Below are 17650 nucleotides of genomic sequence, written 5' to 3' on the forward strand. Positions count from 1 at the left end.
TGCAGTGGGGGGGGGGGGGGGGGGGGGATCGCCACACCACCTCCACAGCGAGTCTGTTACCTTCCCAGCATTGAATAATGCCTGTACCCATTTAACACCTGGGTTGAGAGGAGTAATTGAGGTAAAGCGCCTTACTCAAGGGGCACAACACGCATGGCCACGGCGGGCTTGAACCCACGACCTCACGATCATGAATCCTGTGTTGTACCGCTAGACCACACGTGCTCACGAACTTGTATTTGTACATGTATTTACATTAATATCCGACAATATCCAGGAAAGCAAATTCAAAGATTATACTGACTGGCCATTTATTCAAACGAACATGTATTTGCATATGTATTTGCATTAATATCCGACAGTATCCAGGAAAGCAAATTCAAAAGATTATACTGATTTGCCATTTATTCAAACGAGCAAGGCTCGATTATATACGGACACCAATGAAGGTCGGATCTGAGTTGGTTTTGTACAGCAAAAAGTATACTGAGTGTTTTATAGCTTTTGTATAAATTTAAATCAAATAGTCTGAGTGTCGCCGTCGTTCAAGACCGTACGCATTCAGGTTGACAGCCGGCTTAATGGTGGGTTTAATGGGCTACAACTTCGGGTCTCTATTTTGAAAATAAATATGTATCACGTCGGATCAGTGGTTTTTTTTTTCCACGCTGGAACTGCAGTCCGTGACCGGATGGATATGAAAATCTTTATGGAATTGTAATTGAGTACTGAACAAAAGGGATGCAAATGCAGTGTGCGATAGATGCCGGTATACTTTTTGGCGGTTTTCCACTACTGGAATTTTAGCAACATCGTTTCCCTGGCTTTATCCGTAATTTCTCGATATGGCCTCACCTGCCACTGCTCCCGTTCGTTACGAACACACTGATAGGAAGGGCTGGTTGGTGGTATTTGCATCATTTATCTGCTCTTTTGTCATCTGCGGCAACCTCAAGGCCCTGGGTGTTCTTCTCATTCCCATGACGAGCGACTTGGACAGTGAACTCTGGCTTGTAGGCTGGCTTGTGGTCTGGTACAACGTGTCAAAAGATTGTACAGGTCGGTATTTGAAGTAGGCCTATATGTTTCTTTTTGGAAAGTTTTCCGTTGGAAGCGCAAGGTTTTGTCCTAACATCGCATAGAAATGAAGGAAATTCCTCATTTGACAGGCGCAATGATTTCACAGGATGCTTGATAGTACCAAGCAGAGTTGTAATGACTCGAGTCAATGACTCGACTCGAGTCCGACTCGAGTCACAATTTTTGGTGACTCAACGCGACTCGAGTCCCTATAAGGGCAAATGACTCGACTCGACTCGAGTCTCTGCAAGCAAATGACTCGACTCGACTCGAGGCCCTCATCAGAATGACTCGACTCGACTCGAGGAAGGCTTATAAGACTCGAGTCCCAAAAAATGAAAGCAAAACTTTGCGAAAAAAATATTTGTAATGACTTACGCCGGTGCCGGTTTTTGTTCATGTTACGTTAGAATGTTCGCGAATAATGTTGTACATACGTGGTTTGATCAGTGTCCCCATTAGTTGAATGGCGATCAGCTGGCACCCCCTTTTTATTTGCATTAATATCCAAATGTTTTGTCACCACATGTAGTATAGCCCGAATGTAAATTTAAAAAACCCAAAAAAGTGACTTCTCTCTTGTGTTTATGAATAGTGTTCAAATATTTGTGACTCGAACTGACTCGAGCTAAATACTTGACTCGACTCGACTCGACTACACACCGTGACTCGACTCGACTCGACTCGACTCGACTCGACCTTCTTGTCCTAATGACTCGACTCGACTCGAGTCACTTCTTTAAAATGAATCGACTCGACTCGAGTCACAAAAATCAGTGACTCGTTACAACTCTGGTACCAAGTAGGATATTTCATTATAATTTTGACCGTTTCATTTTGGAATGTTTGCAAAAGGTGTCCATAACCTGTAACTTTTATTAATGGACAGTTATAAATTACACCAAAAATTCCAAGTTCAGCAACTTCAGCATTCTACAAACGAGCTGGAGTTAACTGTTTTATTCAAACACGAATATTCTGACAGTCGAGTCCAAAATTAATCCTCAAAGTATAATGGCAAGGTGAGTTTGCGGAAACGTAATGTGGCATTAATCTCTTTTGTGAGTTTTGACGGTTCCGTGAAGAACCGTTTTGGATTCATACTTGCTTATTCTAATTAATTAAAAGGCAATTGCCTGTGCAAACCCCACTCTCAGTATTCTGTAACTCTTGGCTTTCATCGTCTCTGTTTTAGACTGTTGGAGTTGATGACCTTTTTATTGTGTGTTCCACCAGGGCCTATTATTGGAGCTCTTTCCCGCATGTTTAGTACCCGGCTTATGATAGTGTGTGGCGGTCTTTTCAGCACCCTCGGCTTCATCTTGACGTCAGTGTCACCCAACGTTGCAGTCATGAGCATTTTCATTGTCGGATTATCAGGTAATAATAGTGCTCCTATTTGGCGATGCAATCTACAATCACGGGGCCGCTTCACGAACCTGGGCTTGGTCTCACGAACTCTGGCTTGGTCCCGAACCGAAATTGACGGAATTGCTGCATGCTGCAGTACAGTGTATCAAAACGGAATACGGAGACGTGAATAAAATTTAAAGCCGAACCAGACCTGAAACCGAGACTTAGTAAATGGCCTCGATAATTATTCCTGGTACATGGACCATGGTTTATACCCAGTGGTCATTTTTAAAACATCGGCTTCGTCTCCTGATGTGGCTGTCATCTGCGTGTGATGAGTCTTCAAAATAATTCTGGAACCAGGGATGAAGCTGATTAGAAAAAGACGAAAGTTTTACATGGTCCAACAATAGCGAAAGGACTATGGTCCACCCTGCCCCACCTCCCCCAAACTGACACGGCGCTGCTTGATGGCGCTCTGTTTCTAGCATATTTTCTGGAGAGCGGTGGTTAAGTAACTGGAGAACGAAACAATTCTTAATCCCATGTCTTTCAAAATTATTTTTCGCAGGTTTGGGATCCGCATTTATTTTTTTCAACATCTATGTCGTGGTAGCTTCCTACTTCACGGAGAAATATCCGCTAGCGATTGGAATAGCGATGATGGGGATGCCTCTTGGTCTCATGGCATACGGACCGATGACCCAAGTTCTTCTAGACACCTATGGTTGGCGAGGAACGGTACTGTTGTTGGGAGGTATTTCCTTTCATCTTGTGCCGTGTGGAATGTTGGGGCAACGGCAGTCATCACGTCGTGAACAGTACCAAGAGATTTCGAATACGGATGAGGCAGACAGCAGTGACAGAAATGATACCTCGGGAGACAGACAGGGCTTAGTTTCAAAACTGGGCAGAGGTGGGGAGTGGGCGAGGCGTTTTAAGGATGCAGTCGATGTCGCGGTGTTGGCCGATGCGAGGTTCATTCTGCTGACGTGTGGGCGGTGCACGATCAGTTTCGCTTACAGCAGCCTTATGGCATACATGGTGTCGCACGGCCAGTTCCAAGGGCTGAGCAAATTGCAGGCGTCGATTCTGCCAACGGCGTTGGGCATCGGCATCGTGGCGGGCAGGATGGTTGCGCCCTGTCTGCAGCAACTCGGCACCAAGCCTCCCGCGGTGCTTTGGGCGTGCATCGGGTCGGCACTCATGGGCGCGCTCTTCGTGGAGGCCTTCATCAGACCTTTCGTGGGACAGCTTGCCGTGATGGTCGTGATTGGGATAGGTGTTGGTATGGCGAGTCAAGCGACTGACGTCATGGTGTGGTCCATCTCCAGCTTCCCGAGGGATGGCCGGTTGGTTAGTCGGATGGGCTGGCTCGGCGTTTTCAAAAGCATCGCGGGGCTTGTTGGCGGTTTAATATCAGGTCGGTGCATTTTTTTTCCATTTGAAATTGTTGTACATATGTTTCTCCAAGTATTCCGACAACATTACGACGTTATTATAAAAATAGATGTTCATGCGCGATACTTGCAACAGTTGGCATGATGTTTCCGGGTTGCTTTGCTAAAATGCATGTCGTATATTAAATTGTACAAAGTGTGATGTGCATCACCCAAAGAGAGAGAGAGAAAAAAAAGTACATAGGGTGATTTGCTTTCTGTGCAACAAAAGTATTCTATACTTGTAATTGAAGTAGATTGAAAAATAAACTAAGAAGTTGAGGTTTCACACCGGTGAATACTTTGATGCACAATTTTATTCAGCGGTTTTGTAATTGGACTCCGTTGATGGCGCCTCCGATTCATAAGTTTGTCGTTTCACGTTTAATTTGCACCCTCTTGTGAAAAGTCCCTATGTCAGCACTACGAACACGATTCTCACTCCGAGTGCCGGTTATTGCGTGTATTGTCGGCGGTCCTATAGTAGATGCATAAGGCCGAAAAAAAAGTATCCGGTTTCTGGTATGGAGCTTGCCCAAAAAGTGGTGCGGCGACGCGGCTTTTTTTTTTTTTTACCTGATTTTGTTTGCTTCAAATGTCGGCTGATGACTGCAAATGGTGCCCGACTAAACTTAGTGCAAATATATGGGAGTCCAGAGAGGCCACATTAAGCTTATTCTCGATCATAACCCAATCTAAAAACACGTTATTGTGCAACAGCAGGATTCCAGTCAAACCAGTGAGTTTGGCGGTTTTGAGACATCATCTTTCATTGAAAAAAAAAAAAATTTCATTTTGCCGACGCGCATGGCTACGGCAACGCGCGCGCATACCAGAAACCGGAGATTTTTTTTGGGCCTAATCCTTATTAATCAATTATAAGATGGAATTTCACCATTCCCCCCCCCTCCTCCCCCGCCCCTGAACAAAATGGTTTGCCTTTTCAAGGAACAACAATACAATAAATCCGAAGCAGTTTTCAAAAAACAGACCCGAAATTCAACTCAGCATAGGCCTAGATATACTTTATGTGAAAACTGTGAAAATGCTGGACTGGTCTTCATTTTCTCGACGCAAAGCATTACCTGTTTCCGTTGAAAGCGCCACGGTTTGCCCTTAAACAAAATTTCTCGAAAATGACAGCATTCTATAGGCGCAAAAAATTCACGGGATATTTGATCCTATTATTTTCTTACAGTCAAGTAGAGGATTATCTCAGGATATTTTGACAGTTTCCTTTTTTGGATGTTAGCAAATGATGTCCAGAATGGTAACGAATCCTCTAAATTTCTATATTAAAGAAAGAAAAAACCAAAGTGCGCCCGCAGGAAAACCGCTGATTGTTTTCATATCTGAACGGTACAATAATGCGGAATAATTTATCAGGGTATGGTACCGGACCTTTTTACTATACCACTTTGAGCAATTGGCTTTAAATAATAATACAGGATCAGTCTATAGCACACGTATCTATACCAACAATTAGGTACTCAAGGGGCTGGATATTATGTCTGTTATTAAAGACAGGTAATTGAAGTTTATGAGAAATATGATACCCATTATGTATCACCTTATAAGGGTTTACAAGGTGCTGCGGCGTATATTGAAGCCACTGCCAGAAACACCGGGGCAAACCCCTTCTCTGGCTCTTATAGCGATAAGTGTTCCTGGGTTCTTGGTGTGCATTACACAACACACGGGACCTACGGCTTTACGTCCCATCCGAAGGACGAAGCAATGATGGTAAAGTGCCTTGCTCAAGAGCACAAGCACCATGTTCCCACGGTCAGGATTCCAACCAATGTACCACGGCACATGAGTCGAACACCGTAACCATCGGATCACACCACCCCATTTTCTCAATAAATCGGGAGTTTGATTTTCAGGTACCAATGTTCATTTATTGCCAACGTTTTGCACCCCGACGCGAAACATCGGTTGACATCAACGACTTAGATGGGCCTATAATTTAACCCTTTACATTTAATTGTTGTGATATTTTCAAAGGATGGATATACGAGTGGACCGGGAGTTTCATCATAGCCTACTGCGTGTGTGGTGGAATCACGCTGTTATCGATCCCTTTCTTTGTCGTGTGGTGGCGTATGCTATACACTAAGCGGACGGAGGACCAGTGAGGTACCTAGCGACGGATTGAAACAACTGAACTAAGCTGCGCCTACGTAGAAACTACATCCACTTTGCACCATTTCTAAATCAGCTTTGAAATCGGCAAATTTTGCCGCATCTGCACAGCGAGCACTTCTTTAGAATCCAGCTCTGTACATGACCCCCCAAAAATGCAAACCTAAAACACTTGCCGTTAAAGGGAATGTACATCATTGGCTTTTGCTGTAATTTTCAGAAATGAACAATTTGAGGGGTTAGTATAACAGATCAAATATTGTTTAACTGACATGTTTGAAGTTTTGTGTTCGAAAATGCTTGAAAAAAAAAACCCAAGAAAAACAAAATTGTTTAAGTAGTCTGGTTCCCTGACTCCACTAAAGATAAAATGGATCAATATATAGATGTCGGAAAATTGTAAGGTAAGGGAACCAGTCTAGCTGGCCTGCACCCGTTCATGAACATGTTACCAATAGCAAACAAAATTTGGACTGAAAAATATTGTAAATTTGGAGCAGTCGTTGAAAAATACTTAGAATTTTCCAACGGTGGTCGGCCGACCACCGTTGGAAATGTAAATATAAATACCATTTTCTTGAAAATGACTTTACACCAGGTGCCATAATTTTACAGGATGCTTTAAACTGTCATTTACCAACATCCTAGTAAGATATTTCGTAAAAACTTGGTAGTTTTATTTTTCGATGTTTGCAAATGTATATTGTAAGGGATCGGTGGATTTTTATGTTTTGGGTCTCAGGTTAAAGCTGAGTGCTTTCTCTTTCAAATAATGAAAAAAATCATGGAAATAGCAATTTGGGTAGCCTAAAAATGCAAATTATGTAAAAGTAGTCATATTTCATCCTGTATAGGCTACACAGTGAAACATTTTACTGTATATCTATTATATTGGGCAATTATTGTTCAATTTCTTTGTCATGTTTGTTTCACTGTATTATACAAGATATATAACGATGATACACAACCCTGCTTGTCTCTTTTAAGACAAACGTTTTAAGTTTGCATTTTTTGGGTCACCCTGTATATTGCGCAGAATAATTTGGTAGGCTAGAACCTGTACGTGTTCGCTCGTCCCTGTCGCACTATCCAAGGGCACCAGTTACCTTGCATTTCTTTCCCTCTCATTCAGCCTCGACTCCATGGGCGCGTGCGCGTTCCTCGCGCAAGGCATGATGGGAAACAACATGGCGCAGCAAGATCTGGTACCCATGGGAACGAGGTTGCCTCTCATTGGATACAGTTTGTATCACCCAATGACCTAGAGGTAGCAACCTCTTCCCTATGGCTTACTTTATTTTCAACTTCGTGTCCAATGGTACCCCTGGATTTGAAACGTGCTTCCTGTGTCCTGATTCGATACCGCAATAGCATGTAATCGATTTATATCTTGTAATACAGTGAAATCTCGATGAAACTCTGATAACTCAAAACAACTATGTCAAACAAAGAATCCATTCCCTTTACCTGTAACTCACAACTCTATTTCAGTCAAATTTTGAACCCGTTCCCTTGAGGTTTGACTCGTCGAGATTTCACTGTACTCAGCGATTTTATTTCCATGGTATGTTGCGTGTTTAACGTTTATTTTGAACTGTAACGTCCACTTTTCCTCACTTACACCTCACTTTTCCATTTTGTTTGTAATAATAATGTAGCGTAAATGTGTACTATTGGATTCGTAGAGATTTTAACATAATAACTTTGAAAAATTGTGTTTTCGGATCTCACGCCACGCTGACGAATTGAACCCGTCTGTATGGACCAAACACCGCCTACAAAACCAAAGCATAGACATGCGCCAGAGTGTTCCGCACCTAATTTGCACGTGCAAGATTTTTGAACATGCATTTGATCCAATACCAGGGTGGGAGAGCAGGTAGTGGAAACGTACTGCTCGACACCATGGGACCGAGGTTGTGGAGTTAGCATGTGTGTGGGCGCATGTGGCTGGTGTGTAAAGATTGCCAGGGCGGATCCAGAGCCAAGTTTTCGGGGGGGGGGAGGGCGCAAGAGGGCTGGAGTACTTTTTTTAACAAGGGAAAGGAGATTAGTATCATGCCTATGCGATAATTCCACATTGTAAATAATATTAAAACTAAAAGCTTTGTTTAGCTGATGGCTTGCGAGAGAGATACGCAATATTTTATTTTACAAGTTTCCTGAAGATTTAAGACAAAAAGGTGTCTTCACTTCTCCGATAAAAAAAACATCGTGGGGGTGGCCCCTGTTGCTCCCCACCCCCCTGGATTCACCAACGAAGATTGCTGTTACATGTTCATGTATATTAAGATGACAATAATTAAAACAGTTCCCTACTTTTGGGGAAAAATGAAGTTCGCCATTTGTTATATTTTCTATAGCGTTTTATTAATGTTTGTTTGTTTGTTTGTTTGTTTGTTTTGTTGTTGTTTTTGTTCTGCTGATGTGGTTGTGTTTTTTTTTAAGTTGTCAGTGGCACACGTGCCGAGAGGGACATGATAATAGTTTCACGGAAAAGGATAAAGTGTGTATAGATAAACAACACGGCAAAGTTGAAAGTGTTGAATACCTCTGGATAACAGTTACTGAATGGTCAATGCAGGACCCCTCATGTTTCTGTAGCCTACATCACATAAGAACGTTAATTGAGAACATAAAAACCGTTTGTTGGGCAGTGCTGATGGTGTAGGCATAATTATTAGGTTGAACATTGAGGATGACACTTTAGCTACGCATGTTAAGTCTATATGTAGACATACTGGACGTTATCTTCCAACAAAACTAGCTGACATGTACAGCACTTCCCATGAACTCGTGAGGAAGGTTGCAAATTATAACGGTACTTGGGGCGGGCCGTCACCGCGTTATGGGTAGGGAAGGTTTTTATTGTTATGGGCAAATTACTGAGGACCGAGTTCAAGGGGACTTTCTGCAGACTCCACAGCGTCTTCGCGGTCCCCATAGTACCATGGGACTAGTCCCACAACTACGGAACAAGTATATATGTTTTTGTGTAGGTTTATAATTGGCTTTTCCGCTTAGTTGTGGAAAAGTCTTTGTTTTTGTTCTTTTGTGAAGTTTAAGACACTTTTCCCGGGTATGATGAACACAATCTACTTGTCAGTTGTTTGTTGTGCCTCATTGAGGACAAGCAGCCAAGTTGTATCAACAGACTACAAGTTTTTTGGGTAGGGAAATCTGGGGTTCAGGACAAAAAATACAAGATTGCCCATACCCCGCTATAGGCAATGCACCTAGTGGCAGGATAGGGGTTAGGTTTGTTTTGGCCAAGCCAACTCGGTAGTCTATGTAGAGACCCTGGCCCTGGCGGGCCGGGGAACGGGTGATTCTCAGACTAGCCAAAACATAGCGCGCGTAATAAAATCGCATTTTCCACATTGACAAACTTTTTCAAATTACAAAAGCAGGTGTCAGTATGATTCAGAGAAGACAAACCATTTTTAAAGGTCATGCATGATTCTTTCGAATCGAGTGGTTGATGAGTCTTCGCTCGTACACCCCGCCGCAGGGCGGGGGTACGAGCGAACTGATGAGTCCCGCTGTCAGGGCCGTCGCTAGAGGGGGTACCGCACGATCGGCTTTTAACTGGTACTTTGCGATTATATGACACAAACGTAATACAGCTGACGTGAACCAGTTACGCACCCTCTTTTATTCACCACCCGAAAACATGGTATGACTTGTGAGCAGGAGTTGATATTTTAGCTGATTAATTTCTCACTTTAAATGTAGATTCTCCCCCTTGGAAACCCAATAAGTTCTTATTCAATGATTTATCATTGTGTTTGATGAAGTTGTTTCTTTTAGTGTACGATAGAATCCACATTTTTTGCAACTAATTTTAAACGGTCATGACAGTTAAAATCGCGAACTCGCTTCGCCATTCACGTGGAGCACGGCCAGCGAATTGGAATATATTTCCGACACTTGGTTGAGGGCGCCATAACTTATGCCATAGGGGAGGGCCTAATTAGTGTTCCACTAACCCACTACTTAACTTTAAGGCACCTTTCCATTACCTTTCTAGGAAATAATTTCATATAGGGCCTACGTACACCATTTGATACCCTGTGTACAAACCTAGTCCCATTAATGTGACGTTAATACTGGACTACCTCCTTATTAAACGTCACAGATCCAGATATGGTATTTGGACGGAGGGTCTGTTGCTAAGGGAGCCGAAAATCCATTCGAAATCACAATTATTTTGTCACTTTATACTCGCCCAATGCCGTCTACAACTGTTTAATATCAACAAAACGTTAAATTCTGCACCTTCAGAGGTCTAGTTATCTTGTAATTTCGAGTTGAATTCGGATGACTTTTACAGCATTTCACTGATAATATCGATCAAGCGCATGTGTGACGTCACTATTGAAGAAAAACAAGTCGCGCCTAATCAAAGACTGTTTCATGTAGTCATATGAGCCATGCGCCGTCTGACAGTATGGGTTTTTGGCGCAGGGTACATGTCAGTAGGCGAAACAGTCCTTGATTATTAAGCGCGAAGTGGCATCTGGATGCTACATTCTTTCACATAAATCTCGAACCAGCTGAAATTGTGTAATTGCCAATGAGCATTAGACTAGCTGGACCAATGTTATCAATATTGGAAGCATTTTGCATGACCTGATTGCATGTACTTTGTTGACATTTGTCCCATACAGACGGCCAAGCGACGAAACAACGGACGCAACAAGAAGGGTCGCGGGCACGTACGCCCTGTGCGCTGCACCAACTGCGCCCGCTGTGTGCCCAAGGACAAGGCCATCAAGAAGTTTGTCATCAGGAACATTGTGGAGGCTGCGGCTGTCCGTGATATCCAGGATGCCAGCGTTTATGAGGGTATGACACCTTTCCACATGCGTGTGCTTTCAGTTGGTTTTCTTTTCAGTCCGTGGATAGACTGATGCCTCAAGAGTAACCCACAACGCATGTGCACTTTTCCAGTGCCACACTACATGTTTTAGTAATGCATATCTATCGTGTTCAGCTACACACATTACAGTGAAAGTGCACACACATCAAACTGTTTTCAACCATTAACGGTAGCTGTGATAAAGTCAAAACATCATGGGATGGGTCTGAAATAGATTAGTCTACTGCACATCGAAGCCTATAGCCCATATCATGTAGTCCCTCATTGTTAGAATAAATGTAGTACTGTTGGACAAGAACCATGCACATAGCATTCATAATGCAACAATATGAGGTTGAACTCTTTACCTCCGTTATCACTTCCTCTCATTAGGCCCCCCCCCCCCCAAAGAAATCTCTGGTTTCTGGTATGCGCGCACATCGCCGTAGCCATGGGTGTCCGCAAAATGAAACATTTCTTTTTTCAATGTAAGATGATGTCTCAAAACCGCCAAACTCACTGGTTTGACTGGAATCCTGCTGCTGCACAATTTTAACGTGTTTTTAGATGGGGTTACGATCGAGTATAAGCTTTATGTGGCCTCTCTGGGCTCCCATATATTTTGCGCTAAATTTAGTCGGGCACCTTTTACAGACTGTGTTGTAATTTTGTAATTGTTCGTCTGGTAGCCAGACTGAGGGAGTGATGGTCGTGTATGTGGAACCTGTAAACGCTTTTTAATTAGCGCAATAAGCGGCAATATGTAAGGGAGCGGACTAATGACCAGCCTGGCAGAACATGCACGATGTTGATGGCGCTGTGTGGTCTGACGTTACCGTTTTTTTTCAGATTTTTGTGTTGACTATCCAAATTTTCTGAAGAATGTTTGTGTCAGTCGAGATCGTTAGTGGGTGCAGAATTCTCAAGCCTTATGGCCTTACTGAGGTCACCAGAAGGTCCCCTCTGAAAGATATTTTTGAGTTTTTTTAGGGGAACGAAGCGTCATCTGCAACCAATATTGAAGAAAAGAAAAAAGCAGGGGAAAAAAAAGCATCGTCGCACCACTTTGGGGGCAAGCTCCATACCTGAAACCGGAGACTTTTTTTTTTGGCTTATCCTCCGTTATCACTTTTTTCTTCAGATATCTCTCTCGTTATTTTTTATAACAAAACCACAAAGGAAAATTGACAACGTTTTTTGGTTCTCTTTTTACTGAACAGTGTACGCTTTGCCCAAGCTGTATGCAAAGCTTCACTACTGCGTGAGCTGTGCCATTCACTCCAAGGTGGTGCGTAACAGGTCCAAGGAGGCTCGGAAGGACAGGACACCCCCTCCCCGCTTCCGCCCAGGAATGGTAAGATTCTTGCTCGGGTTCTCTTTCTGATTGGCCGCTCTTGGCCTGCTGTCTTTGCCAGTTGTTCATGTTGTGGGTCTTGGCTGGGAGCTGAGTAGGGTTTCTACTCTGGTAAAACGTGAAAAAAGAAGATGCTTTTGACTATGTTAACAGCAAATCAATTCGTTTGTTCAAAATTTAAAACAGGCATCCTAAACAAGCTCAGGCCATAGAGCTATATTAAATTACTAGAGTGCTAACTTCTCATTCGTGTACGTGGAGACGCTTTGAAGTTCCTCTGGGCGCAGACATTTTGAACACGTGTGTGTTTGTAGAACACAATGAAATTATATGGATTGAATTTTAAAGTATACTCTAAATGCAACGCGCAAGTAGAACATACGCAACTTAAGCGCGTCATGACGGTTCAAAAAACGTCACAGCAAAAAAGCATCTGCAGCGGATACGCGCATGCATTGCACTGTTTGCGTAGAGCAAAATGACACACTCATTTGCTGATCGTGTGTTTCATTTTTAGGCGTATCGGCTTCGATAACGCACAGGTATGGAATACAAAGGCAGATATGCAAATAGACCTACAAAAGCCGTACACATTTTCTGGGTCTCCATAGGTTTGTGCACAAACATGGATGCGCCCAGCAGGCATCACTTTGTACATGAGTCAGTGCTCTAGTAATTTAATATAGCTCTATGGCTCAGGCACACTTTTGGTTATTACGGAGGTGGTCTTTGTGGTCTCTGGTTTGTCTTGTGAAAGTTTTTTGTGTAGATGCCTTGTCTAGTCCTTTTTTTGGGGTAATAAAAATAGCTCTGACTTGTTGATTTGTAATTTTATGAAAAACTAATACATTTAAAAAAAAATTTGAACGTTTTTTTTCTTTCTATTTCCCAGGCTTCTGGACAGCAGGCAAGACCAGGCGGTGCAGGTGGGCGTTAATTTTTCTCCGAATAGTCAAATTTGGAATCCATCACCCTGGCAACCCCATGGCAACACCACGTCAACAGGAACCATCCCTGGCGCAACGACACCGTTACTTTTTCCCAACACAAGATTTGACTGTTCAATGTAAAACTTTCAAATCAATTCTCAAAAATGTCTACACGACAGGCTCATCGCAAAGGCTTTGATGAATAAATTGCCATATGAAAAGTGGCTTAATGGCTCAGTTTAACTGACTGCTTCTAGTGTGTTTCTGTCTGGCTGTATTGAATATTATCTCGTTTGATTTGTACAGATTGTGTTCAAGGACATTTGTGATGCGATCACGCTAAATGAGTCGTTTGTCGACCATGGTCAAATTTTTTTTGACAGATTTGAAAAGAGCACAATCTCAGCATTACTACTGTGAAAACCGCATGCTGGTACCATCTTTAGTTCAAAAATTATGGAAAGTCGGAACACTAAGAAATGTGATGAAATGATGTGATGAAGTGGTCCCATTATGGCTTGAATCCCCAAATGAAAATTCCAGACAAACGACTCATTTAGCCTGACGCATCATATTTATTCAAGGATCAATGTTATTAGTTCCTCGGTCTACCTTTGGTTGTAGAATGTCACAAGCCTATTGTTTTTTAAATATTTAGATAACGTTTTCTATAAACCGTCTTATTTTTCCACTTTTCATTTGGTTTGCCGAGTCAAATTTTATATTCTATTTTTGTCTACCTCCAAAGACATTCCTCACAATTGTTATCTCTGTGTCCTTTCATCTTTGCATAGTGGATGTTCCTTAACCCTAACTCCCTAGGCCTTTTTGCTGGGATGTAGCCTCAATCCTGCAAAATCCTCCAATTGGCCTCATGGAAAAATAGCATATAGCCTCAATCTACAAGTTATTCCAATATTTCTTTAATACGGTCCATGGAGGGGCGACCACTGCCTGAATCCTGCAAAATCCTGCGGCAGTGACTCAATATGTTGAGGCTTGGCCAGTGACATCCTGGAGCAGTATGGAGGATTTCAAGCATAATCCAGGCCTGTATTTATGCATGGGTGAGCAAAAAACAACACGAGGTCCGGCCCTAGACCTTGACAAAGTGCATCCTACGAAATCAGTTACGCACTTTTGCCATGTTACCTCGATTCCTCCAAATTCGTCCACTTTGGCAAGGAGGATTTTGAAGGATTCAGGGCGGTTAGGGTTAACGGGCGGGTGCTGGGATCTCGGTGGTTCTACTGCACTAATTTGCGCTTATTAGAAACAACGCAAAACTCGGACGGAAAGAGCGCACTGCGAGTGTAAGTGTTCTTCCAGTAAAACGAAAACAATTCACATAGGGACGTGTGTGAATTGTTTTTGTTTTGACGAAAGAACGCTTTTTGTGTGTGATTCGTGGACAGAACTTTAAAACAGTGGTTGTATTTAAAAATCCGTAACTTGAAAAGTACAGGAGTGATTTAAATGATACTTATACTAAAAGAACGCTTATTAATTGAGCTTTTATATCCTATATTTTGAAAGCGCTACGTGCAGAACTTAAAAAAAAAAAAATTAGAAAATGGTCCTGCCATTTTGGGTTTCTCCTTTTTTTTCTTTTTCTTTTTTTCTTTTTTAACTTGCCCTTTATTGTAGACATCATCACATCAAAAGATGCAACATTAGGGCTCTTTCACTGCAGTCTTTCAGTTGGATATTGCTACCTCTCACGCATCGAGCATGCATGAGACTCGCGCATTTCGGGTCACGTCCACACGGGATTTCTCACGCTAAAAAAACAAACTAGGCCTTATAGTAAATAAATGAAAATAAAATAATCCAGAAACTTACAAGTTGTAGGCCTATGTCCTGTCCCTATCGTGCTTGGTTTCTGGTGACTAATGAACGTTTGCATTGGCTGTTATCGATATCGCATTGGCGGCAATAAAAATGGCGGCAAGTAAACATGTAGCCTACATTTGATTCTACATGTATAGCTCAGAATACCTCGAAACTCGATAATGATACATGAATGTGCCATATTTTCAATGGGGAGCGCTGATAAAATCCTACAATCAGGCACACTTTATTAACTAAAAGTGTACAAATGCACCCTTCTCACGACTATTTATTTAGGGGGAGACCGTTCGCATGTACGTCACATTCTTACATTTTGCTAGTGCAATTTTTTTTTATGGATTTTTTTTTTTTTTGGGGGGGGAGCTAGACAAATTTTGCGGGGGCCAAAGCTCCCCCCCCCGGTAGAACCGCCACTTGCCTCTCTTTAGGCAGCTCATGTAGGGAAATGTTTTTTTTAAACAAACATTTCCCAACACAGGCCTAGTTGTAATAATACGTCTTCAGAGGATTGTTATGAATCAAGAAAAATGAAAATTCTATTATTAGCGGTCTAGTGCGCTCGGGGAACTTTTAAGTTTGGTATCTCACGCAGAAGTTACAGCCCGCCCTCTTTTTTGGGTAAGTGGGGGGAGTTTCTTGGAAGTTGATGACTGATGCCCTGCCGTCTAATGATTACTCAACCATGACAATTGCGAGCGGGTACCAACTAGTCACCGCTGAATCATGCATCATCGACAGCTTGTCAAACAAACTTCATGAACTTTGCGTACACACGACACATGCCCATGCAGTATTAATTCCGGTATAGCAATCTACGTACGGAGAACCGATTTTTGTCACTGAAATCTGCAAGTTTTGAACAACTCTTTTCCACCTCTCTTTGGCAACACCGAGGCCGACAAAATGACGACGAAGTACTCTTTCATATTCTTGCTTCTGTGTGGATTAAGTTTGAGAGCAGTTGAAATGCAGGCAGATGGAGTTGGAGTAAATAACGAAAAAGGTAAGTGGCCCCGGAAGCGGAATCTTTTTCGTTACGCAAGTCTCCCATGCATAATTTTGGGAATTGGGATTGAGTGATTGGTTTCGTTTCGAATAATCGTCAACATTCTGGTAATCGTGTGGTTTAATAGGACCCCGTTCCATAAGACTAGAGAACGAAAAGACACTTTTATGTTTTGGGACTTATTACCTAAACATTTGGCTATGATACAAGCAGGAAAAGTTGCCTAATGTTTTTGGGAATCATCCAATACTTTTTCGCTAAGAAGCATGTTGAATATATTTAGTTTTTTGCAAAGAGGGCAGGGGTTATGATTTATGAACAGAGATACTGGTACACAGTATGTACCAACATTCTTATTTTCCCTATCTTCGATTGCGCTTGTTGAGTTTGGAAAGTTCTGAAGTTTCAGTTTATATTTGTTGTATTTTGTTTTTCTTTAATTTTTTTTTTTGATGTTGATGGTGAAAATTAAATTTTGAGAAATTTAAGACATTTCTTATTTATGATAGAATTTTGGTAAGCCTGCGTTTTTAAAAATTTTCAGTTGAGAATGTTGTATTTTAACTACCGGTATTTTGATATTTTAAATAAAATGTAGGTCTTCTTCACTTAAAAACTATATTCTTTGATTTCAAAATACCTTTATTTAGAAATTTCACATTTGTTTTAAATAACCTAAACAAACGTATTTGCCTACACATCGTTTTTTAATATCCTGTTTCTGCGTACACATATTATATACATACAAAAAAATGGTTTGATAGCCTGTCATTGCATTTTACAAGAGAAAAACACAAAGTCTGAGAAATATTTCAAATCTTGTAACTAAGTTCACTGTACCTCACGGATATTGATTCAACAGAAAATGGCATAAAAGTATATTCGGTTTTTTTTTTTAAATTTTTTTTTTTAATATTTAACATTATTTTTAGATATAATGTTGCAAAATCTTATTATGCTGGATTTTAATAAGTGAAAAGAGTTATCTTGCTTTTATTTTACCTCTGTGAGTAACATTCCTTCCCTGCAAAAGTTCTCAGGAAAGTTTGTTAATAATCAGACGTTTGATGAAATTAACAAAATTAATCCTTGCTGTTCAAGAACTGAGAAGAGAATTGTTTATTTCGAAAGTAGAAAAATTCCAGTTTACATTCTATTAGTCAATTAAGTACGATTGCTCTGACAGGAAACCGTATATGGATGTATGACAGACTTGTGGTTTTATAGCTTGTGGTCAGGGCAGGGTTTGTGTTAAAAGCAGCGGTGAAATAGTGCATGGCTGGTGGAACAGCCCCTTGAATAACAAGCTCCATTCATCAGTCCACACCAGTAGTAAATGCTGGAGTGACATAGGGTCAGTGGTTAAATACAGCATTGTAAAAACTACGCATATTCGGTCAATGGGTAATGAGATAACAACAGAAGGCTTTGGTAAACCCCCCTTGTCCACTGAAAAGTTTGGATTTCTGGGACATGTTATTGGAAGGCACAGTTGTGCTTAAGAGGTGTGCTCTTTGCCATTTAAGTGTTGCAGCTAAGATATTTGAAGCAGGCGTGCAACTTTTCTTCGGATCTGTTGACTTCCTTGTTTTTTACTTCATGCCATTACAAATTGAAAAACACTGTACAAAG

General features: G+C 41.6%; 2 protein-coding genes across 3 annotated transcripts; both read left to right on the forward strand.

Annotated features, from left to right (window-relative positions):
- The first annotated feature begins 845 nt into the window (after nt 1-845).
- Nucleotides 846-6010, forward strand: LOC119743845 (monocarboxylate transporter 13-like). Its single transcript, XM_038220061.1, has 4 exons — nt 846-1059; nt 2317-2460; nt 3005-3856; nt 5880-6010. Exons 1-4 carry the CDS (start codon nt 846-848, stop codon nt 6008-6010), a joined length of 1341 nt encoding a protein of 446 aa, XP_038075989.1.
- A 3661-nt stretch (nt 6011-9671) lies between these two features.
- On the forward strand, nt 9672-13404 carry LOC119746202 (40S ribosomal protein S26-like). 2 transcript variants are annotated; one of them, XM_038223022.1, is made up of 4 exons: nt 9672-9693; nt 10688-10865; nt 12099-12232; nt 13125-13404. In XM_038223022.1, exons 1-4 carry the CDS (start codon nt 9691-9693, stop codon nt 13167-13169), a joined length of 360 nt encoding a protein of 119 aa, XP_038078950.1. In that variant the 5' UTR covers nt 9672-9690; the 3' UTR covers nt 13170-13404. The 2 variants fall into 2 exon arrangements, with proteins under 2 accessions (XP_038078950.1, XP_038078942.1); XM_038223014.1 differs by lacking the exon at nt 9672-9693 and having other exon boundaries at nt 10646-10865.
- The last annotated feature ends 4246 nt before the right edge of the window (nt 13405-17650 follow it).

Source organism: Patiria miniata, unplaced genomic scaffold (assembly GCF_015706575.1).
Source record: "Patiria miniata isolate m_02_andy unplaced genomic scaffold, ASM1570657v1 HiC_scaffold_12, whole genome shotgun sequence".
In the NCBI taxonomy this organism is placed as follows: domain Eukaryota; kingdom Metazoa; phylum Echinodermata; class Asteroidea; order Valvatida; family Asterinidae; genus Patiria; species Patiria miniata.